Source organism: Thunnus albacares, chromosome 4 (genome assembly GCF_914725855.1).
Source record: "Thunnus albacares chromosome 4, fThuAlb1.1, whole genome shotgun sequence".
Lineage (NCBI taxonomy): Eukaryota > Metazoa > Chordata > Actinopteri > Scombriformes > Scombridae > Thunnus > Thunnus albacares.
In genome coordinates, this window is record NC_058109.1 from 4,673,655 (window position 1) to 4,696,830 (window position 23,176).

Genomic DNA, 23,176 nt, shown 5'->3' on the forward strand with positions numbered 1-23,176 from the left:
CTTTTTATATCATCAAAAACAAACTTATCAGAAAAATTAGCACCTGAACAAGCATCAGCGTGATGAGAATGACCTAAAATGACAGAAACCATCTTTGGGAAATATTTACTTAAGGTGTACTTTGGCGTTTTAGTTTAGCTGATGTCTGCTAACATTAAGGAGGATTTATGACCTATACTGCAGCTAGCCACCAGGGGGCGATGAAGATGTTTTGGCTTCACTTTTGGGGAGCCGTCATGATGTCCATATCATCCATATTATATATCCATATTTATATACAATCAATGGTAGTAACAAAGTTTGGAGGTATTTTTAATCTTTGGACAGAGCCAGGCTAGCTGTTAACCTCTGCTTCCAGTCTTCATGCTACGCTAGGCTAAAAACATTCTGACTGCAGCTCATGAGTCTGATATCGATCTTCTCAGCTCACTCCCAGAAAGAAAGCAAATTAGTATATTTTACAAAATGTTGGGAAATGTCTTTATTTTTCATGAAGGATTACATTTTTTATTTTGATGATACTTGTCAAATAATATCTTTTCTTTTAGCAGACAGGTGACAGAGCAGCATAGTGTGTGCGATGAAAGCAGAACATACTTACAGAAAGGAAGTGCTTACTGGCTCAGATAAAAGATAGTGAGTGTGGGATCTGTAATGGTTTGCATGCATCGACAGAATATACATGTCGTGTGAGTATGTGTGTCTGTGTCTGTGTCTATGTGTGTGTCTGCACTAGGTTTGTGGCCGACAGACACTTCCTGTTTCTTGGAGGTTAGATAGATAAAGCAGCCACTTACTGTTTAACTCTATCATTCTGCTTAAGTCAACCAGACCGGTGAGTCATTCTTTTGTTTGCTTTACTTTCCTACATTTATTAACTGCAAACTTCTCTCCAGCACTGAAACTAATTAATTGCTTTTTTGCTCTTTTTTTGTGCAATTTTACACTTTATGACACCTGATTAAAGGAAACATCTACTAACTGTGACAGTATTCAAGTAAATCCCTCTTGCAGAAAACTGAATACTTTGGCAAACATATACATTTTCATGATAACGGCTGCAAAATGAAAATTGCTGTTTGTGTGACACTGCAGCAGCATTATTGTGGATGCAGAATGATGTGAAGCAAACTTCCAAAACTCAATTTTATAATGTAATGTTGCTTTTAAATGTACATTGTTAGTGACAGAAGCAGGTGCTGACCATTTTAAGTGTGATATATGAAGCATTAAGGTTTTGGGAGTCATAACAGTTCAGCCTGCTGTATTATCATCATCATTATAGTGTGTAAAAAAGTGAAAAACTCAAAGGTTTGATTTGAAAAAGTATTGTAAGCAACATATTCCAAAGTGCAAAGTGATGTTTCTAAAGCATCATAAAGGTTTCAGAAACTCTTTATAGACAGTGACAGTGACAGTGAAAGAAAATACAGAGAAATGTCACATCATTCATATAACCTCTCAATTTGGTTTGTGTTAATTATTCATCAGATATCAAACTAACTGTTAAGTTTATTACCTCCCCTCCCTATTATCTCCTCTATTACCTCTGTGCTGTTTGCTGTATCTGATATCGCAAGTCCATAAAAATAAACTGTACAAGTGGAGCAAGACAGCTGACTGCAAGCTGACATGTTTGTTTTCAACAAAATGATCAACCACAGTGTTTCCTTTATTTTAACTTGTCACACTTCATCAACCTCAGTTTCTTCTTTTTCTGCTGCAGCTCTCCCTTTTCTTCCTCTATCGGCTTTGTTTTTATCCACAGTATGAGCTGCATGTCCTTCATATTCATCCTCTAAAACAGTGGTTCACAACCTGGGGGTTTGGTTGGATATTCAGAGGGGTTGTGAGATGACGGGACAGGATAGGATACAGAAAAAAAACCCATACAAAAATGTTGTTACAAAATTCTGTCACAGGCCAAAAAGGTTGGGAAATACTTATCTAAAACATCTTTCATCATCTTTTTTCAAAAAAAAAAAAGTCAAAATGAAGATAGCAGCCTTCAATTGCAAGAACCTGGGGACGAAGAAGGTCACAGACAAGACTGTCGTCCACTATCTCACCAAGGTAACGCCTTGATAATCATTTTATCAATATGTGATGTGTCCTGTCTAAATTAATCTCCCACAGCTACATTTTATCTTCTAAATGCCCTCCTGGTTTGTTGCCTTTACTAATACCGTATGTTCATAAACAACATGTTCCAGATCATGTCCCAGTACAGTGTGGTGGTGATACTGGAGGTGATGGATAAGAGCGGTGAGGCCATGGAGAAGTTACTTCAAGAACTCAACAACACCGGGTGAGTTTTCTGCACTGCAAAGTGTGTTTTAAAGACACATTTGAAAAAAATGTCAAACTTGATCTCATTTTCTATTTTCCACAATATGATTTTTAACAGCATCTGAACTTACAGTTATCTGTACACTCCTCACACTTGTAGTATTTGCAAGTAGTCAAGTGTTTACTTGTGTGACATATTTGTGGTAACTACCACAGTGACTGTTAAGACTACAGGAGTGTGGAAGTCTATCAGATATGGAAGTTTTAAAATGCCTAAGCTATGAAATAAAGTTAAATTTAATACAAATGGTTATTTGCATTGTTATTTGTATATGTATGCAGTTACTTTGTCATAATTAAATGAAAAATGTATATTAAATGACAATTACGTAAATGGCCTGAATGTAAGACAACTGTGATTATGAGACGACGACCCCTTTCCAACACCTCTTATTGAAAAAAGACTTTTTGAAGATACAACACACTTTCACACTCATCCTGTTGGGGAAGTTTCCCTTAGATACTATTAATCCAAGAGGAAGACAGTCCTCATCCTGGAGGCCTTTCCTTTCTTAAAGCACAACATAAACCTCACATTTGTGCATAATTTCTTTCCTCTGTGGCAGAGAAACGTGTTACAAGAGCCTTCGGAAACTCCTGCAGGTTAAACTGAGCTAATGAAACACTTGTAGTGACTCTAACAGACTCACTATAAACACACTGGCAGGAACTACCCTGCCTACGAGTGTGACTGGCCCGTGGCGTAGGCCACATAGGCAGTTGCCTAGGGCACCAATTGAGGGAAGAGGCGCCAAATGAGTGAGAAGTGGGATTTTTGTGTTTTTTTCTTACCAACAGGTGTACTTTTATACCACTTTTGGAAATACATATATTTTCTCCTTTCTTAATGTTTTTCATGTCTTTTTTCCCCTTTAATTTACATGAGTTTTCATCTGGTTTAATTTTCCAAAGCCATACTGTTCAGTCAGTTTTTGCACAACGACCACCAAACACTCACTGAATGACACCTTGACCCCCACTTTCCTTTTTGTCACAGTCTAATTTGAAAGAAAAATTTTCTCTGTCTTTTGAAACAACTGACTTGACCTTTTGTTCTTTATAATCATATTGAGTATATGTATGCAACACAGAGCATGACCTGGATTAGGTCTATAACACTTGATTTGGAAATGGTTGTTAGAGACTCCGTCTGTGTCACTACAAGGCTAATACCCAATTGCCCATGTTGGTATTAAAGCTAAGGGTAGGTGGGTGTGGATGAGGGGCCCAAAACTTTGTCCCCCAGTCCATAATTCCTAACAGCTGGCCTGGACTGGGAGGACTTTGTCTGTGCTTGAAGTACCATTGTGATTGATTTTAGTGTGAATTCATATCTGAAGTTCTTGAACTGGAGGATGCACCTTTTTGGGGGGCTCTGATCTAAATATTTTGAGGCTGCAGTCTAAAATCTCGCTTAAGGCACCAACATATTCAGGGCTGGCCCTGCCTACGACCTGATATATATTACAACTATAGTTTGTTTCATGGTTTGTTGACGTAGCCTCTGGAGCTTCCTGAAGCTTCCTGAAGCTGACCAATCAGAACAGAGTGGGCTCATCGGGAGGGGGGCCTTAAAGAGACAGGAGCTAAAACTGCCTGTTTCAGACAGAGGCTGAACTAAGGGGCTGAAAAAAGAGCCAGTATAAGATAAATAAGGAGTGAGTTTTTTTAACTGTAAATCATGCAAAGATATTCCAGTGGAACCCCCGAATATAAATATATGGAAATGTGCAGAATATGTCTACACAGAAATGCATTTTCTGTGTAGTCAATTATAATTAACTACACAGAAAATGCATTTCAGTGTGTAAGTGAGTGTTACAGCGCAACAGTTCTGGTCTCCTGTAATGTTGTTTCTGTTTCTGTCAGCAGTGACAAAAAGAAAAAGAGTCTCTACACCATGACCGCCAGTTCCCAGCTGGGACGAGACACCTACAAGGAGCAGTTTGTTTGTTTCTACAGGTGGGAGAGTCGAGGTCCAGACAGTAGCTCACTCAGAAATTAAAACCCATCATGGAATCATTATGTTAGTCCTGATACAGGGTTTTAAGTCTGAGAAAAATCCAAGTGTTGTTTATCAAACATGTTTCTGTAAGTTCTTATAGATTTCACATACAGTCGTCCATACAAACACATCAATGTCTTATCACATCTGTGTGTGTTTGTATGTGTGTCTCAGAGAGGATGAGGTGACGCTGACGGCCACTTACCAGTATGAAGATAATCAACTTGGAGATGAAGATGCCTTCGCCAGAGAGCCGTTTATCCTGCGCCTCAGCTGTCCAACTACAGGTACGCGTGTGTTTCAATGTGTTTATTTAGCTGTGGTTTTTAGGGTGTATCAGTGTTCTGTATCTGTGTATCGTTCCAGTTGTGAAAGACCTGGTGCTGATCCCAGTCCACACCAAGCCAGACGACTCGATGAAGGAGCTCGACGAGCTGCACGACGTGGTCAACGTCATCAGGGAGAAGTGGAAAACTGATGTAGGTTGGATAGTTTGTGTCATATAAATTAATAATTGGATTTGTTGCATGTCTGACTCAGAATTTACTGCCTGAAGCTGAGGAGATGCTTTTCCAGCTGTTACACTGAATGTTTATTTTTACGACGATTTGGTTTGGCGAGTTATGTTTGTTGGGATTTAATCAACAGCAATTATATAAGTCTTTATTTTTGGGAACTACATAACAGTGTACATCTTTCCTGTAGTGTTAGTAATTGTTTAGATTAGTGGGATGATACACCGTAACAGTACTTTTGATGCAGTAACTATCAAGTTAACAGTTAATGCTAAGAGTAACCAGCCTTACAGTTTTATAGCATGTAAAACAAATCTAAAGCAGTTTGGAAACCAGTTTTAGCTGATAACAGAAAGATTTTGAACTCCTGGTGTCATAAAGTGTTGCAGGTACGACAACACAACAAACACTGTTTAAAAGAAAAAGTTCAACATTTTGGGAAATATGCTTATTAGCTTTCTGGTGGAGCATCAGATGAGAAGAAAGCTCAGCACAGAGACTGGAGACAGGGGGAAACCCCGTGCCAAGCTCTGTCAAAAATAGTGGCACCTGTAACAGTTTGTCTGCACGAGAAGTGTCTCAGCTGTGTTTTTCAGTCGTCCGTCCCGCACGCGATGTGGTTTCTGTTTCAATCAATACAGCCGACTACAGCTCGTGTTTCCTTTGAACTTTATGCTGCTATGAGACAGATGTGGTTTCACTTCAACATTGCAAACTGTTCTGCTCTCTGACAGTTTGTTGCTGTTTTACATTTCCATGATTAGGTGCACAGTATGTAAATGTTACTGTGAGTGTGATAAAAAAAAGACCAAGACTGTGAACTTTATTGGTCTCTGGTTAGTTTCATTTTCATTCCTCACTTCTCTCCCCACTTTGGGACTGAAGGAGGAGGAACAATCAAATAAGGGAACTGACATGATGTGTTCTTTGACACACACTGCTTATTTATTATTATTATTATTTACTATGTATTTAAATTGATTATGTTGTTACTGGGATGTAAGCCGACTTTAGTAATTTATAGAATAATTTCATGTTTACATCTTTGATTACTTTATAATTAAAGTAAAAAGTGCCTAAACAGATATGTACATATAGGTTTTTCTTTGTCATAACTGCTAATGATATTAATTTTATTTCTTTTCCAGAATATCATGATTTTGGGGGACTTTAATGCAGATGGACGCTATCTCTCCAAGAGGAAGTTGGAAACTATCCGCATCCGCCCTGCTCCTTATCATTGGCTGATAGCTGATGATGTCGACACCACGAGTAGTAACTATAATGACAACACCTACGACAGGTAAAACACACATTTTTCTCTTTATTTTAAAACATTTTTTTTAAGTTGCACAGTAAAAACAAAGCAGCATAAACACAACAACAACAACAACAAAAACCCCTAGAGGCTTATGGTAGTAATCTCACCTCATTACACATTATAAGCAAATACAAAAGTCATGTGATCCACAAAAAAAACAAAAAAAAAAAAAACAAGCAACCACAGAATCAAAAGCAAACATAAAGTAGGCAGCAAAAAACCAAGCAAAGACACAAAACAGATAAAATAATGTAATGAGGGTGTGTGTGTGTGTTTTGGTGTAATGTGAGAGAAAAAGGCCAATTATAATCAGATATGATCAGTTCGAACATCAGACAGGTCCTGAGCTTGTTTTGAAATTCTTGAGAGAAGTAGACTGAAATGCAATTTGAATATAACTGTTCCACAGCTGAGCCCCCCTGTATCTAATAGAGAATTGACAGAGCCCAGTATAGAATATTGGGAGGTGTAAACATTTGGCATGTCTTGTATTATTAGTCGTGGCTTTACAAGGGAAGTGAAGCAGGCTGATACAAAATTTTAAAAATAAAAACACAAGTTTGGTATTTGTTTATGTTAAAAATGGTTAGGATCTTGAGCTGATTGATATTAGCATTATCATCCAAGTAGATTTTTGTGTTGTTTAAGTACTTTGTAGTTTTTAAGAAGATTGTGATGTATTTTCTTGTAAACAGGATCGTGGTGTACGGACAGACCATGCTGGACGCCATCATCCCCGGATCAGCCAAGTCTTTCAACTACCAGCAAGAGTTCAACCTGACTGATGAAACAGTAAGACATGTTTGTGTTAATAAGTACAGCTTCAAACTTCTTAATAGAAAATAGAAATGACTGACAATTTAATGTATTTTAAAGGAAGAACACTGGTGTCATTACTCAAATTAATCTGCTTTTCTAAGACTCTCAGTATCAGCGATCACTACCCCGTGGAGGTGGAGCTGAAGATGGATCAGAAACACAAAGCACAGAGACAAAAGAGGGCAGCTCCTTCTCTTACAGAACCAAAGAAGAAGAAGGCTGAGCCAGCAGGAAGGAAGAAGAGGAGTACGACAACCAAAAAGAAGTCAACACAGTCAAAAAACACACCAGCCAAGAGACAACGTCTCTGCAAATGATATCTCGATATCTTGATATCAGTTGAGCAGATTGAATTTCAAGATCTTGCATCAATAAATCATCTAAAAGTCGCATTACTAGAGTTTTAACTCGCACTGCTTAAAATGATTTGGCTTCTTAAAGCTGAAATCTTTCCACACACTGCCTCCGTCTTCATAGGTGACTGCAACTATTCTATATACTTAAAGATGTAAAAATTGTATAAATTGTGACTTTATTGTCACTTTTAAGGTGGTCAGTGCTTGTGACAAGTCCATCAACATTTCTCTGTTTTTTATAATAATCGATAATCCAGATGAATGTATGTAGCAACGAGATTTTAATAAAAGAAAAAAACAAAACAAATGTAGTTTACAGACACCAGCTTTAAATGGAAATATCAGTCAGAATACAGCTAAAGATTAAAAGATAAAGGATGTTTATTGTATATCATAAATCTTTCTTCAATTGTCAATGACAGTCATGATATTTTTTATATCTTTATGTATGAAAAACAAAAACATTTCTATTGTATTTCATGACTGAATGTAAAGTTGAATTGATTTAGAAACTGCTAAAGCTTTGCCTATGTGTAACAGTTTTAATAAATAAAGCAGACTTTTATTTTAAACATTGTAGTTAAAGTCTCCTTCCACTCAAAAACATGTTTTTCCTCTTGTTCCTTCAGACGGATGTTGTTCTTTTCTCTGTGCAGAGTTTGTTTTCACATTCATCCGCAGTTTGAGTTTAACTTGTGTACCAATAAGCATGAGTTGTGACATCAAAACTAGTTTGGATCCAATCAACGTCTAGTATGCAACTTACACAAGTGTGATGTTGAAACTTGAAGCGAAGTGAACAAACACTGATAATGAACCTTACAGTGAACATGGAGACATCTTGTGTCCAGAAGTTAAACTTTCGAAATGTAAAATATTTCCATTTTCATATACTCTGGATTTTTTTCAACAAGGAAGAAGGAGTAGATGTAATTTTAGGAATTTTTAATGAGGTAATTGAAGCTGATTGGGAAAATAAGATTTCAGAGTCTTTAAGTTAGGATTTTTTAAAAATCTAAATATATAGTAAATGAGTGCATTCACATATCGTATCTTCAGGATGATCAAAAATACTTTGATTATTCTTTTAATAAAAATTTGTTTGAAATGTTTTGTCCACCAAAAACAGTTTACTGTAAGTCCACCTATTCAACATTTAGGAGCGGCATTGAGACATTTAATGGTTTATAACACTATAATGTAGTTTTAAGCAGATATAAAGACATTTTAAGTGTTTATTAATGTACAGTACCTGTCCGCAATCATTCAACCTCTTGTATGAAAATATATTTTATATTATTACAACTGTGTTTTACTATATCATCATTTATTATCTGTTTATACAGCAGCTTCCAGTTATGGGTAATTGTTGACAAATACATTAATAAACATTTATATCTGCTTACAACTACATTATAGTGTGTTATAAACATGTATTAAATGTTTATATACTGCTTATAAATGCTAAATATGGAGACTTGACGTAAGCTGTTCCCCTCTTTTGTAGGGGGAAAAAATTACACAAATTATTACTCAAAGTGTATTTTCATATGTCTTAAAACATATCTTGATGTTATCTGTAAAAAAAAAAAAAAAAAAAGTACCTCAAAATTGTACTTAAGTACAGTACTTAATGTAATTTCCCACCACTGCTCCACAGTATCCAGTTTGTTGTCAGGTCTCAAATAAAGTTACAACTGTTTTACTGGTTATAAATTAGAAGTTACATTTTAGGGAGCAAAAGGTGAATTTTTGTTCACCAGCACCTTTCAACTAACTTATTTCTGCCACAATTTCCCCCTAAAAACCTGAAACACATAACAAGATATTTGACACCACAGCTTCTCTCCTCCTCTTCTGACTCCCACCTTTGGGAGGTTTAAAAAACACCTGAGACGCCTCACTGTGCTCGGACATCTTGCACTCACCTGCTCACTTTCCTTCTCTGTCGTTGATTCTCTGCTCAGCCCAGCTTGTTTTTTTTGCAAGTTTTCTGTTTTTTAGAAAGTTTTATTATTTTATTCATTTATTTAATAATCTGCATTTCATTGTAAACTGCTTTTTTCTTCCTCTTGTTTCCCTAATCTCTCCTTCTTCTAGCTATATCTCAGTCTTTCCACTACCTTCTCCTCTGCTTCTTCTTCTACATCCTCTCCCTTCATCTCTGCACCTCTTCTTCTCGCTCCATCATGAGTCTGAGTCGTACCAAGCGAATCAGCTCCAGTAACTCTGTCCGGAGCAGCAGTGGGTCGAGGAGGCTGAGTGGTTTCGGTCCAGTTCAGGGGGGTTTCAGCGGCATCTCCCTGAGCAGCAGCTCTCTGTACGCGGGCACCAACGGGCATCACCACGGCCTCGGCACCCCGCTGGCGTCCCTGTCGGTCAACAAGAGCCTGCTGGCCCCCCTCAACCTGGAGATCGACCCCAGCCTGTCCATGAGCCGAGCCCATGAGAAGGAGCAGATCAAGAGCCTCAACAACCGCTTTGCATCCTTCATAGATAAGGTAAAGGGACTAGAGATAAAGATGAATCAATTACAAAAAATTATCTGCAGCTATTTTGATAATTTGATAGAAATAAATCTTTGAATTTTTCATATTCTGTGGTTCCAGACTATAAGATGTGTGAATTTGCTGCTTTTCTCTGTTTTATATCGTTGATTACCTTCAAGTGTTGGTCAGACAAAAGAAGCAATTTGAAGATGTCACATTTGTATTTGGGAAATTTTTATTATAAAAATTCCAGTTTCACACTATTTTCAGTCATTGTATAAAGTTGCATTCACTGGATTTTTAAAAAAAGGCATGAATGACCTTTCAACGTCTGCCACTTATTTGAATTGAAAAAATTAAGGATACGATTTTGATGTGGTTTATAAAACATGTTCAACATCAAAACACATATTCTACAGAAATTAAACATCTTTAAGTCTGTAGAAAACATTTGTACGATTTATAAATCAGCCTGAAAGCACTGGCTTCCCATCCAACACATGAATAACCAGCAAAATACCCTAATTTTTTGGTAAGTTTCACATCTTACAACATTGTTGTTACATTGTGGGTTGGTAATTTGTTTACCTTTCCTCATTTACCAAACGAACATTTACTGACAACATTGTCCTTTCGTTGTGGGAGCCATTACACCAAATTTAGTCATCGCCATTAAGCCGGGGTTTAGTGAGTCTAGTTACCTTCACTTTTTGTGAGAGAAAACCAAACTTGAAACGGTACCTTTACATCTTGGTTTGGTAATTTTATGACCTTGAATCCTCTGTCAAAGACATGGAATGAATGAATGTTACCAGCTGAAACAGGACGCTCTGTCAGAAACCATCAGACCCAGACAAAAACTGCAACAACAAAAAATTTCTTTGACAGGTTGTAAATAAATCATCATTGCTAATGTTGCTGTTACATTAGCAAACGCTAACCTGGCTTAACTAAACTGAATTGAACATTAGTCAGAGTTAAGAACACAAGAACACAACCACATAGCACAATCTTACAACTTTACATTCTGTTTAGATATTTAAAACAGATTTTAAAGGTGTGGGGAAGATTTCTGGCTAATAGTAAAATAAGAGCTGTTAATAATAGTCGTGTTGAGGCTCCTGAAGAACACAGGCGGCACATATTTCCCACAGAAGAAGTGACCGGCTCAGTGATAATGTAGGACATTGATACCCTACTTAGGGAACATCTCCGCTTTCTCACGGAGTAGGTAACACACTCTCACAATAGAGGCATTGTTGGCTTCTCACATCAGCAGAGACACTCTTCAGGCGCAGAGAGACGGAGATACGTTTGTCCAAATGTACAAAATTAACTTTTTTTCTTTTTAGCTTTCTGGGTGCTGATTTAAATAAAATAAAATCACAAAGAAGTCAAACATTTATACTGATGTAATCTGCAGAGATTATTACAGTATATTTATGCAAGATTACACCACTTTGGCAGTGTTGTGGCAAATTGCAGAAGAGGTTTGCAGAAGTTTTAATGACGAAATGACTTGGCAAACATATTTTTACCGTATATTTCACTGCCTTCCATCTGTACTGCCTGTAGAGACTTTGCTTTTGAGCATCTGGAAATCCTTCAATTACAGTCAAAGTGCAAAAATGGGGTTAAATTCTGATTTAGCACCCAAAGATTGGTCACAAAACGATTAATTGATCTGGATTTTATTTATTAAACATGCTCTCATGGGTTTCATTATCTATATCAGATTTTCAAAGTGTTGAAATATTTTGCTGAAAAACGCACTCACCAAATCAGTTTCAGTTCCACAAGACAAAATATTGTGAAACCTGCCAGCAAACATTTGAAAGCTTGTCCATCTGTAAAAGAGATGGTTGACGTAATTTCCCAGCTAATAGGTGACACACAAAAGAGTCCTTGTTTGCTCTTGTCAGGGTCACAGGAGCTCTTAGCTGCAGGAAAGGTAGGACAACCTGAGATCTTTTTTTAAAATCTAAGTGAGGTTTGCTTATTCAATGATATAATCTGTTTGGTGCAAGGATCAAACACAAGAAGGGAGTTTGTTCTTCATTCATACACACTATCTGGATTTTCCTGGCTGATAAATTTATTTGATCTTTGGCTTTTGTGGCAGTGTGACCACCTCTCCTACTGCAGCCATGCATAACGACATGCGAAAACCGATAAAAGCCAAAGTCAAGTCAACTGATTAATAAACCGACCCTGCAGCTACCAGCGTAATCCAACCCCACCTGGCCCCAACAGCACTGAAACATTAACGAGCTTGTTCCCTCATGCAGAGAAATAATTAGTCCAATGCAACAGGCGGGCAGGTTTTATATGGTGTAGGATGATAAACCAGTTTAAATCTGAATGAAGGTCAATGACCCAAGATTACTGGGAATGTAATAGCATTTATTGATACTGGTTGTTGCAGATAACCCACACTTAGACCTGAACTATTGATAAAAACAAGAGACTTAAAACCTTAAAAAAAAAAGAGCCAACGCGGCACTGAATGCATCTGGGATTTAAACAGCCATTTAAACTCTGTATCAGTGGTATTGGGACACTGGATATCTCAGCTATCTGTCCCATTTCCGCCCAATAGAGTTGGGTTGTAACCTGATAAATCAGGTCAGACACGGTGTGGTTGTGTCTCAGAGGGAGATTATTCTGCTCTGAACAGAACACAGGCTTTGTGTCGGGAGGTATAATGGATGGTGGATAAACCCGGCCGCAGGCAGGAAACACGAGCTGTGCAGATACAAACCTGGAGCCCAGTCAGGTGTTGATGTTGTGCTGCTTATCTGCTGGAATGGTTCAGCTTCTTCTCTTTGTTTTATCCAAGGAAGACATTATTCACTGATAAGAACAAAAAAGACCTAATGAGCAATGTTGTCACATGACAGCACAACTTGTATTCACTCTCAACATCAGATTTTGTCTTCAGAGAATACCGTTTCATGTTCTGTTTACTGAGTAAATAACACGTGATAATAGCATCAGAATCAGAAACAGGTTTATTAAGTAAGTTTGCACATACAAGAAATTTGCCCTGGTGTTATGGTGCATAACAATGAAAAAATAATAGGGAAGAGAAAATACAGCTACCACAAAAGACAGGTGATATAAATATATGAATAAAATTTTACAATTAAAAAATGAAGTATCGTTAACACATTGAGTTATGACATATAGACTGGCCAGGGGCCTGTTTTAGTTCAGTTATATTTTAGATAATATAAAGACAGATATCCAGAGACAAATATTACTAATAAACATAGTAATGAATGTTTCATATTGAAACAATGGTGTAGCAGTTATTTAATTGAACAGTTCTGGTTTTCAAAAGAGTTTGTTTTGAAAAAGTCTTTTTAAAACCTCTGAACCAAAATTCCAGTGAAACAGCATCAAGATACAACTTCTGTTAAGATTTATTTTGTGTTTTGTTATGTTGTCACATGTTGGTTAGGCAAACACTCAGCTGGATAATAATAAACCAACCAATGTCAATGTTTACTGGTGTCCATTAGCCAAGTTTTCAACACTAGCAGCTACTGTATATACATTGGTTGTTTTACAAATAAGATAACTGTGTTATAAGATTAATTTAGCAATATTTTTATGCTAAATAAGAAGCTGAGCCAACAAAAAGTCTGGCATATTCCCCCCGTAAAACCACAGCATGTTATTTACACTTCAGTTTTTTTTACAGATTAAACAAACAAGATATAAAATGTTAGTTATTAAGCATTACAGGTGCTGGTAAGTGGATTTTGTTACCCTTGGACAGAGCCAGGCTAGCTGTTTGCCTCTGTTTGTAGTCTTTACTAAGCTAACCATGCTAATGGAAGCTTCATATGTCATTTCTTTCAGTTCCTGCTGGACTCTTTCTGAAATCCAGTGTTCAAATTATGCTAATTTAAGTTTTAACGAGACAAAAATGGTTATTTGGTCAGAAACCATGGTTAACAAGCCAAAATTAAACACAAAATTGATCATATGTATAGTGTCAAAACCTCTAATATGGCTGCTACAGGATGCGTTATAGTATATGAAAACCCTCTAAATGCAGTGTCTTTCTTATTCTTTCCCACTTCCCTCCACAGGTGCGTTTCCTGGAGCAGCAGAATAAGATGCTTGAGACTAAACTGGAGCTGCTGCAGGTTCAGGGGGTGGGCCGATCCAACGTGGAGCCCCTGTTCGAGGCCTACATGGCGGGTCTGAGGCGCCAGATGGACCTGGTCAACAACGACAAGACCAAACTGGACGGGGAGCTGAGGAACATGCAAGGCCTGGTGGAGGACTATAAACACAAGTAAATAATGTCACTGTGGCAGTGAGCCGACATCTTAATAAGTATTATTGTGTACTGAAACACACGGCCTCCATCTCACTGTCTTGTCTCTGCTCCAGATACGAGGAGGAGATTAACAAGAGAAACAACCTGGAGAATGACTTTGTTATCCTAAAGAAGGTCAGCAGACACACAGACACATTCAGTCATATTCATTCATACGTTACAGGTGTGGTGAGTAAGATGAACCACTTCATTGTCCTTTTCCCTTGTCTCCTGTCTTTCTCGTCTTCTCTATCTCTTTTCTACATAATCACATGCATGAAAAACCCATAAATGCTTTGGTAACTTTCCCTGTCAGTGTCACATGGGAACAGGAGCTGGAGTCTTTTTTCCACATAAGATGCTCTGACAATTTACCAACTCAGAAACTTGTAAGATTTTCAGAAATCTGACTTCTTGACTGTAGTACAGAGGTTGGTCCCCACCCTTTATTGTCTCGAGATTCCAATTTTAGGTCTTAAAATTGCTAGCCAGTGATTAAAAATAAAGACATTTCTTAATGACAAGGTTTTAGATGAGGAGTTATGATATGATGATGGTCATTTAAACTCACCTTGGCTGAGTAGATGGTTTTGGTTGCATGTCATGCTACAGAGAGGAACTGATGCGTTAGCTAGCTGAATGAACCAACTGAGAAAGCTAACTTTAGTTTGCTAATATCTAAGCCGTTCAGATTGAAGTGTAAAAGAGGTAATATGGAATATGGTCGACATATCTGACTTGACACTTTACATTTCATTGAAAAAAACACACTAAATACATCAAATTACAAAACAACATGCTGATAATGTTAGACTAAATGACTAAATGTAGGAAAAACTTACCACAATTTACCTGATGTGTGTGAATGATAGAAACTACAACCTTTCCCAGATAACTGAACCCCAACATGTTGCATGTATGAAAGAGGTTTCTGTCTCTTCTCTATTGTGTCTTAACTTTTGCTTCAGCACGACACAATGAGGCTGCAACAGTAAGATTAAAGATTTTCATTCACACATGCAGGTTTGTCTCTTTGTGTGTCTCTTGTGTGTTCAGGATGTAGACTCAGCCTACCTGGTGAAAGCAGATCTGGAGGATAAAGTGGGAGCTCTGACTGATGAAATCAACTTCCTGCGTAATGTCTACGAAGAGGTAATGAAATGTCTTCATGCTTTGAACCACAGAGGTGCTGAAAACAGTGTTTACGATTTATTAAAACAGTCATCTTCCTGTATGTCTTTATTTGCACACTTGATTCATTTTCCCCATTTGGTATCCAGTTATTTCCTTGTGAAACTGTTAAAGTCGGACTGACCTTCGGTTCATTGTTGTCGCTGACGAGACTCAGTGGAGAGTCGACTTCAAACATCAGCGGCCTCTGGAAGGTTTTTTATATCAGCCAACGGAAATCATTTTTTGGTTGTTGTTGTTGTTGTCTATTGTCAGGCGTCTTTGAAGCCTTCAGTATTACAGAAAAACCTTAAAATAACTCTTAAGCATTGTTCATGTTATCCCCAAAAGAGCTAAAGGCGCTGCAGCTTCACAGAAACATGTCTGGACATGCTGGAAAATGAGCTAACAGTTTATTTTAGTCAGTAATATTGTGATTGCATGATTCTGATATTGTTGGCCATACACATAACATTTTACTAATTACTAATGTTTTTAGAGTCGCCTAGAAACATTTGTGTTGTTACTGAGTTCAGTTATGTTCAACTTTTGTGTTCAACTTTCATGTTTTTATGTTTAATTTTCTTGTGTTTTATTTGTTTGAAATGTTTTCAAAATGCAACATATGTGTTGTCAAAGTGGGGAAGAACTTTTCCTTATTGGCATTTGGTTTTTTTATTTGCATATGTTTTCTTAAGTTGCAGTGCACCTGACCACCACACCATTGCCCTACTTTTGTTAAACATGCTTCTGACAGTTTAATTATGTATTTTCTAGATTTATGTCAGCAAAATAAATGCAGATGACAGCACTGCTGGTGCTGACCATTAGGAAAATGGAAAATTATATTCCAAATATAATATTCTTATGTCAGGATTGTTCTCCCAAACAGTAGAATAGCTTGAAGCATGAACTCATGCAGCCACAATTTTATATATTTCATAATGTTAAAAGGATTTTTCTCTTGAATGAGTCACAAAATGTTTTCAGTTCTGTAACATTACTGTAGTGGACAGTTTAATGTTGCACAACCTGGATGAGATTATTTTTGTTGCTCCTTTTTGTTCAAAATTATAATGTTGCAATGCTTATGAATAGTCAAACAACTACAACTAAACTGAAAGTGTAATTTTGCATTTTAAAGTCACATATTCACATGTTGTCTTCAACAAATATTTTTAACTGCTCAAGAAAGAGAGAAAAAAAGAGACACACAAAACAACATCAAAAATTGACGTTTTCCAGCCAATAATTAGTCCTGTAGAGTCTGAAAATATCATTTATAATTGTCTCTCACACATGATGGTATATTGTGTGTCTGCTGCTGTTAACTGTCACTTGTATTTTATTTGCTGACCAGGAGCTGCGTGAGCTGCAGGCCAGCATCAAAGATACCTCAGTGGTGGTTCAGATGGACAACAGTCGCAGCCTGAACATGGAGCAGATCGTAGCTGAGGTCAAAGCTCAGTACGAGGAGATCGCTGCCCGCAGCCGAGAGGAGGCGGAGGCCTGGTACAAGAGCAAGGTAAAGACTTAAGTTTTAATCCATAAAATTGCAGTACTGGTTGATTTGGTGACACCTGTGGTTACTGGTGGTGACAGCTTGTGTTAAAGTTACAGCAAGTTCAGCTAGTTTGTCAGAAATACAGCAGCTGGTGTATCTGATTACAAGCAGTATGACAGATAATGCTTGATGTTCTTCTGTCTGTAGTTCGACCAAATGTCGGTGCAGGCCAGCCAGTATGGAGACGAGCTCCGCATTGTGAAGGCAGAAGTGGCCGAGGTCAACCGACTTATCAGCCGCCTGCAGAGCGAGATAGAGGCCGTCAAAGCGCAGGTACAGAAACACACACAGATCATGTTAGGAGATACCTGCATCTCCCTTAACATCCTGGTAACGACAAGAGACAATAGAGTTTATTTTTCTTTTACTAAAACTTTTGCTTCAGTTTGCTCCAGATGAACAGTGTCCTCCTTCTGTTTTATGCTGTAAAGCGATCCAAAGTCAAAACAAAGTAAATGTATGAAAAAATATTTTTTTAGACCATTCCTTTTTTTAAAATATACTTTATTGCAAGTTTATCACAAATTTATGGTTGTTTAAATTGCATTATTTCTGCAGGTTATAATATTTATATATATTTTTTTGCTTTAACATAAAAAAGAAAAACATAAAAAGGAGCAAAACTATCACGTACATAATTCTGATTTCCAATTTCTGTTCATTGGTAACTTCAAATATTGTAGACAAGGCAGGAGTTTTAACAAGTTTATAGTTATTTGTGTCAAAGCTGCAATTCTGATGATCATATATAGATATTTGTCTATTTCTAGAGTTATTTCAGGTGTGTTATACCCAAAGCAATACAATTTTCTTCAGTTACTATCACTCAAAACAAGTGCTTTATAGTAAAAACAAAATAATACAAAGTAAATAAAATCCTAAACATAAAAAACATGATTAAATATAGACTAGTCCAATACAGAATGGATGATTTCTTGTCCCTGTCCCCCCTCAGCGCGGCAGTCTGGAGAACCAGCTGGCTGAGGCGGAGGAGCGTGGAGAGCTGGCTGTGAAAGAAGCCAAAGCCCGGACCAGAGACCTGGAGGACGCTCTGCAGAGAGCCAAACAGGACATGGCCAGACAGCTCCGAGAGTATCAGGTGAGACCTGGAGGGAGAAACAGGCATCAGTGGGGAAGGGGATGAGGCGGGCAGAAACAGGGAGAATACAGCATAATATTCTCAATGTGCAGTAATGTGGAATCAAACTTATCTAAAACTCCTTTCTGGCATTTCCCTGTTCGCCTGTAGGACCTGATGAACCTGAAACTGGCTCTGGACATTGAGATCGCCACCTACAGGAAGCTGCTGGAGGGAGAGGAGGACAGGTGAGAGGAAGGAAGAAGAAGGTGTGATGATGTCTTGTATGTCTCTCCATTAAATGATACCAACTAACCTCGTATCTCTTCTCCTGCAGACTTGGACAGCAGTCGATCCTCAACATCCAGGCCGTCTCCAACTACAGTAAGTATTTAACTCGGCTAGAAGGCACCATGGAGGACAAACCTGAACCAGGTGTAGATGCTTGAACCACATCCTGGCTTCACACTCAGTCATATAAACATCACTCTTGCACTGGAAGCACATGTTGCTATTGAGCTTAAATTACAAATAGCAGAAGTGGAGAATTTCTTTTCAACTGTATTTTTTATTCCAGTGTTTGATATTTCTTTTCTTTGAGAGCCACAGTGGCGTACTGGTCTATATGACACATACTGGGATGTTTCAGGCTCAAATCTGGCTTTCGACTTCTATTGCATGTCATCTTTATCATCATTTCCTGTCTGCTTCTCTACTTTCAACAACAAAAATGATAAAAAGATTATCTAAAACAAGCCTTTTGTACTTTTTTGTTTTTGGAAGCCGAGGCAAACAACATTAATAGTGACCAGGACAATTAAATGATGCAGCACACAACCAGCACATCTTATTCATCTTTGAACAAGTCGGCAGCTTACGTGTTACATGTTTTCAACCTCTTAACATCCACAGGGTCACCGGAGACCCACTTAAGTCAGTTGTAAGCAGCTTAGCATCACACAGTAAAGAGTAAAAGCAACCGGCACAACTTGGCTACTTGGAGGCTTTTTGGAGAGGTCTGGGGACACCAGTGACACCATAAACTAAAAACTCCCTAGTTCCCATTAGGTTAGGCCTAGAAGTCTGGAATTTTATACAGATGTCGTTGACAAGATTTAGAAGGTATGTGGTGATTTGCATAGTTCTTGCATAGAGCATGTCCTAGTTATTGTTATTCAAATATGACTCATTATAGACAAGGACCAAAAACACTTTTTTGTGTTTTAGCCACATGCTAAACAAGCACATTTCCAGAAACTACAAGATATTATCTCTCAAATGAAGCCTAATACATGGGTTTTGGCCTCACAGTTCTTCTGTTCGTCTTTAAGATGTAAAGTATGTTCTGTCCTGATAAGAACGTTGCTTGCGCAGCTGAAGACTGTCCATACTTCAGTGGAGCATAAAGATCATTTTTGCAGATCTCCATTTTGATCATTTGACCATTTTTTAAACACATTTCAGTAGCCGTTTGCCTTTGTACTGTAGGTCCTGCATTGTTTTCAGTGATGTCAAATACTCGGCTGACATTAGAATGGCAACAATCAAAGACAAAATTAATCAGTAACTGTTTTGATAATCGAATAATCGTTGTCTCTTTCAAGCAAAAAGGCCAAATATTGTGTTGTTTTAGCTTCTCAAAATGCTTTCTTTGCTTTCTTTGTCATGTGACTGAATTAAAAACTCTGTAGGTTTTGAATTATTGGTCGGACAAAACAAGCAAACTGATGACTTCACTGCAGGCTGTGAGAAACTGTGAATGCCATTTTCTCAATTTTTTTTTAACAATTTATAGACTAAATGATTAACCTTTCTACCTGCTCCTCTCATTCACTTAACTGTTTGTTTGGCCCCTCTCTCTCTCTCTCTCTCTCTCTCTCTCTCTCTCTCTCTCTCTCTCTCTCTCTCTCTCTCTCTCTCTCTCTCTCTCTCTCTCTCTAGGCACTAAAAGTACTAATGGCTACAACCACATTAACAGCAGCTCTCCTGCTCCAAAACTGCTGATAAAGACGACCGAGACCAGAGATAACAGCAGATACAGCTCTCACTGAGAGGACACACACACACACACAACATGCATGTACCACCATGCTTCACACACACATAAACACACAAACACATATTCACACACGTCTACAGTTTCGTGTTGATTTTCTAACAGGTATCTCTAAATGTTTGAGGGTGCAGGCCTTTAATTACTAACCTTTACTTAGAATAAATGGAAAAATTAAGTTTAATTATGCATCTAAACAAGGAAAATTAAATGGTTATAGTTCTGGGAATTGTTATAAGTAAAAACTAAACACCGTAAGTGTAATTCTGTAATCGACTACTGTTTTATTTTCTATGCTCATGTAATCTGTGGTGAGATTATAAGAATCCAAAAATATTGTAGTCTTGTAAATCATTTTGGGCGTATTCTAGTTGAGATGTAGTTGTGATTTATAGTTATGAATTTTGTATCCAACACATTTTTTTTGTCTCTCAAATTAAGAATTTGGTTGTTTGTATTTTTACATTGAAGGTCTTGATACTGTTATCAGGTAAACTAGTAATCTTCATCTACAGATGTAGTCGTTAAATTTAAGTTTCTTTATCACTTTTCTGCTGTTTCTTCCACAAACACAATAAAAACAAACAAACAGACTCTGGAGTGTTTTGTCATTTGTGCTTTTTACCACCCTGTTTATAATTAACACATAAGGCAAAATCATTATATCTATTTTTGCACGTTATATAGATTCAATATGGGACCTATCACCAAAAATGCTACTCCTATTTTTATATCCTCCTTCCTCTGTATATATTGGCTTTGATCAGCATTTGCTAAAAAAAAAAACAAAACTATGCTTTTGAATGATTGAATAGTGAGATTGGAGGAATTTAATCCTATTATACAAAATTTAAATTTGGCATATTGTTGCTATACCGAAGCCTAAATGAATGAATATTTTGACAGTGCCTCTTAACTCCACTGAGTCATTTTCGTGGTAGTTGTATGAGGTATTATCTTAACTTAGAGGACTCGATGCCTCTGAAAACAAAGGCTGGCTCTCCTGACAGTTTAATTTATGTGCATTTCCTGCAGGACTACTAGATTATATTGGGCTTTATATGTGTTTTTTATACTTTGTCCACCTCACAGCTGCATCCTACTGCACAGCTGTTCTACGGTAACATCTTACCTGTGTTGTTATGGCTGAGCACTGTCCTCTAGTGGTTACTTTATGTAGTGCACAGTGGAGGAATACAGTACTTGCGTGCTTGTACATGTACCTCAAAAACAAGCAAGTTCTCCTTATGTAAACCAAACCACTAGCCACACCAGGAGATTTTGGCTAGTTCTAGTTCCAGAACCCTTTCTCCACTGCCAAGCCAATATTGCAAAAATAATCTTAGCACTTTAAGGACAATCTACATCTCTAAGTGCCTGCTTTGTTAGTAATAGTTATTCTCATAAATAAAATAATAGAAAGGGTCTTTTTACAAATATGATCACTTGAGAAACAAAAAATGGTGATTTAATCTAAGACTGAGGCCCTGAGACTGATGTTAAACAGATATAATGTTTACCATGTTCACTATATTAATTTAGCATGGTAGCATGCTAACATAATTAGCACTGAACACAAGCTGAGGCTAGTCATTAATCAATTATTGGACCAATTAAAAGTTTAAACTGATGATGGTGCTGAAGATCACCTTACAGTTCATCCTGAGGGGAACATGAATCTGTGCCAAATTTCATGGCAATCCATCAATAGTTAATACATTTAACTAAACTCAATGGCGCTATAACAAAAGTCAGGGGACATCCAAAGTCAGTGAGCTGCATCCTCTGGGGACCAAGAATATTTGTATAAGATGTATAGTCCATCGAGTACATGTTGAGATATTTCACAGGTTAAGGGACAACTTTGACCTGCTGGTGGTGCTACTGGAAAGGTCAGTCAGTAAGTAAAGTTTTTTTTAGTATAAAACCTTTCACAGTGCAAAGTCACAAAGTGCTTCACAAGAGTAAAATTGTTAAAAATAAGACTATAAAAACAGTAATAAAAAAATAAATAAATAAAAAAAGAAGAAGAAGAAGAAAAAAGAAAGAAACAAACAAAAGACCTTAAAAACGCACAAAACAGACAATAGACAGCATGAGGCGAGACAAAGGCCAGTTTGAATAAATGAGTGTTCAGCTGCTTTAGTGGGATTTATTCTCTGGGGACCATGAATGTATGTACAAAATTTAATGATAATCCGTCATTATTGAAAAACCTTGGTCTGGACCAAATGGTGAACCAATATCCAGCCGGCATTGTGCCCCAGTTTGTGCCTCTCATGTAGGCCTATCAGCAGACATGCAGGTCACAGAGGTAACCGTCGGTCTCTGTGAAAGATTAGTAACAGTTAACAGTTAGTAAATGTTTGAAAAACCCAGGTTTTGAAAAAGTGTTAGATATTGTAGCAAAAGCCTTAACGCTGTTTAAACTTTCAGTTTAAACTTTCACTTTCAGATCTGTGAAACCTTTATTTTGCTTACAAAAACATAAAAAAGGGTGATTTCACTGCTTTCCCCGTATCCAGATCACATTAGACCAGATTCAGATCAAAAACCACTATACTTAGACTTGTCCAATCTGGACTAGATTAACAAGGAGACTCCAGAGACTCATTAAAACACAGTTTCAGATTTGTGAAACCTTTACTCTATTTGTGAAAACTGAAAAAAGTGCGATTTCACTACATGTTTCCCCATCCAGAACACATCAGACCAGGTCTGGATCAAAAACTACTATATTTAGACTTGTCCAATCTGGATTATTACTATTTGACAAAACCTAGTGGTTTTTGATCTAGACCTGTTCTAATGTGATCTGGATGGTGAAATATCTGGCTTTTTGTGTTTTCACGAATAGAATAAAAGTTTCACAAATCTGAAAGTGGGTAAACAATGTTAAGGCTTTTACTATGATGTCTAACACTCTTTCATAAGTGTAAATGGTGCAAAAATGAAGAATTAGCCACTAAATGTCATTATTAATGTTTCCTTTAACTTTCCCCCCTAACCGTGATGACGGTTAATTATCTGAATAATGTCTGCTGCTCCATGAGGGGCACGAACTGCGGCTACCATGCCGCTAGCATGATGGCTAATAAAAACATTACTAAGAGTTGGAATATAG

At 37.4% G+C, this 23,176-nt stretch overlaps 2 protein-coding genes and 1 long non-coding RNA gene across 6 annotated transcripts; 2 read left to right on the top strand and 1 right to left on the bottom strand.

Moving 5' to 3' along the window:
* The first annotated feature begins 296 nt into the window (after positions 1-296).
* On the top strand, positions 297-7,937 carry LOC122981148 (deoxyribonuclease-1-like). 4 transcript variants are annotated; one of them, XM_044349707.1, is made up of 9 exons: positions 297-835; positions 1,988-2,073; positions 2,214-2,308; positions 4,219-4,311; positions 4,529-4,641; positions 4,721-4,833; positions 6,018-6,172; positions 6,886-6,982; positions 7,111-7,937. In XM_044349707.1, the coding sequence occupies exons 2-9, from the start codon at positions 1,993-1,995 to the stop codon at positions 7,324-7,326; spliced, it is 963 nt and encodes a 320-aa protein (XP_044205642.1). In that variant the 5' UTR covers positions 297-835; positions 1,988-1,992; the 3' UTR covers positions 7,327-7,937. The 4 variants fall into 4 exon arrangements, with proteins under 4 accessions (XP_044205642.1, XP_044205640.1, XP_044205643.1 ...); XM_044349708.1 differs by having other exon boundaries at positions 298-835; positions 4,222-4,311; XM_044349705.1 differs by having other exon boundaries at positions 297-2,073.
* Positions 7,938-9,105: 1,168 nt separating this feature from the next.
* Positions 9,106-20,645, top strand: si:dkey-222f2.1 (keratin, type II cytoskeletal 8). Its single transcript, XM_044349704.1, has 10 exons — positions 9,106-9,866; positions 13,955-14,163; positions 14,262-14,322; positions 15,244-15,339; positions 16,718-16,882; positions 17,069-17,194; positions 17,877-18,020; positions 18,171-18,247; positions 18,337-18,383; positions 19,941-20,645. Exons 1-10 carry the CDS (start codon positions 9,555-9,557, stop codon positions 20,048-20,050), a joined length of 1,347 nt encoding a protein of 448 aa, XP_044205639.1. The 5' UTR covers positions 9,106-9,554; the 3' UTR covers positions 20,051-20,645.
* On the bottom strand, positions 14,067-15,591 carry LOC122981149. Its single transcript, XR_006403167.1, has 4 exons — positions 15,503-15,591; positions 15,262-15,376; positions 15,040-15,170; positions 14,067-14,151 (listed from the first exon to the last, which is right to left on the bottom strand). It is a non-coding gene; the product is annotated as an uncharacterized LOC122981149 (long non-coding RNA).
* Positions 20,646-23,176: the final 2,531 nt, after the last annotated feature.

Coding starts and splice junctions, on each gene's coding strand:
- LOC122981148 (XM_044349705.1), top strand. CDS start 1,855: ATGACGGGACAGGATAGGATACAGAAAAAAAACCCATACAAAAATGTT. Junction 4,312..4,528: donor CAGTTTGTTTGTTTCTACAG/GTGGGAGAGTCG, acceptor TGTGTGTCTCAG/AGAGGATGAGGTGACGCTGA. Junction 6,173..6,885: donor AATGACAACACCTACGACAG/GTAAAACACACA, acceptor TCTTGTAAACAG/GATCGTGGTGTACGGACAGA.
- si:dkey-222f2.1 (XM_044349704.1), top strand. CDS start 9,555: ATGAGTCTGAGTCGTACCAAGCGAATCAGCTCCAGTAACTCTGTCCGG. Junction 14,323..15,243: donor ACTTTGTTATCCTAAAGAAG/GTCAGCAGACAC, acceptor TTGTGTGTTCAG/GATGTAGACTCAGCCTACCT. Junction 15,340..16,717: donor TGCGTAATGTCTACGAAGAG/GTAATGAAATGT, acceptor TTTGCTGACCAG/GAGCTGCGTGAGCTGCAGGC.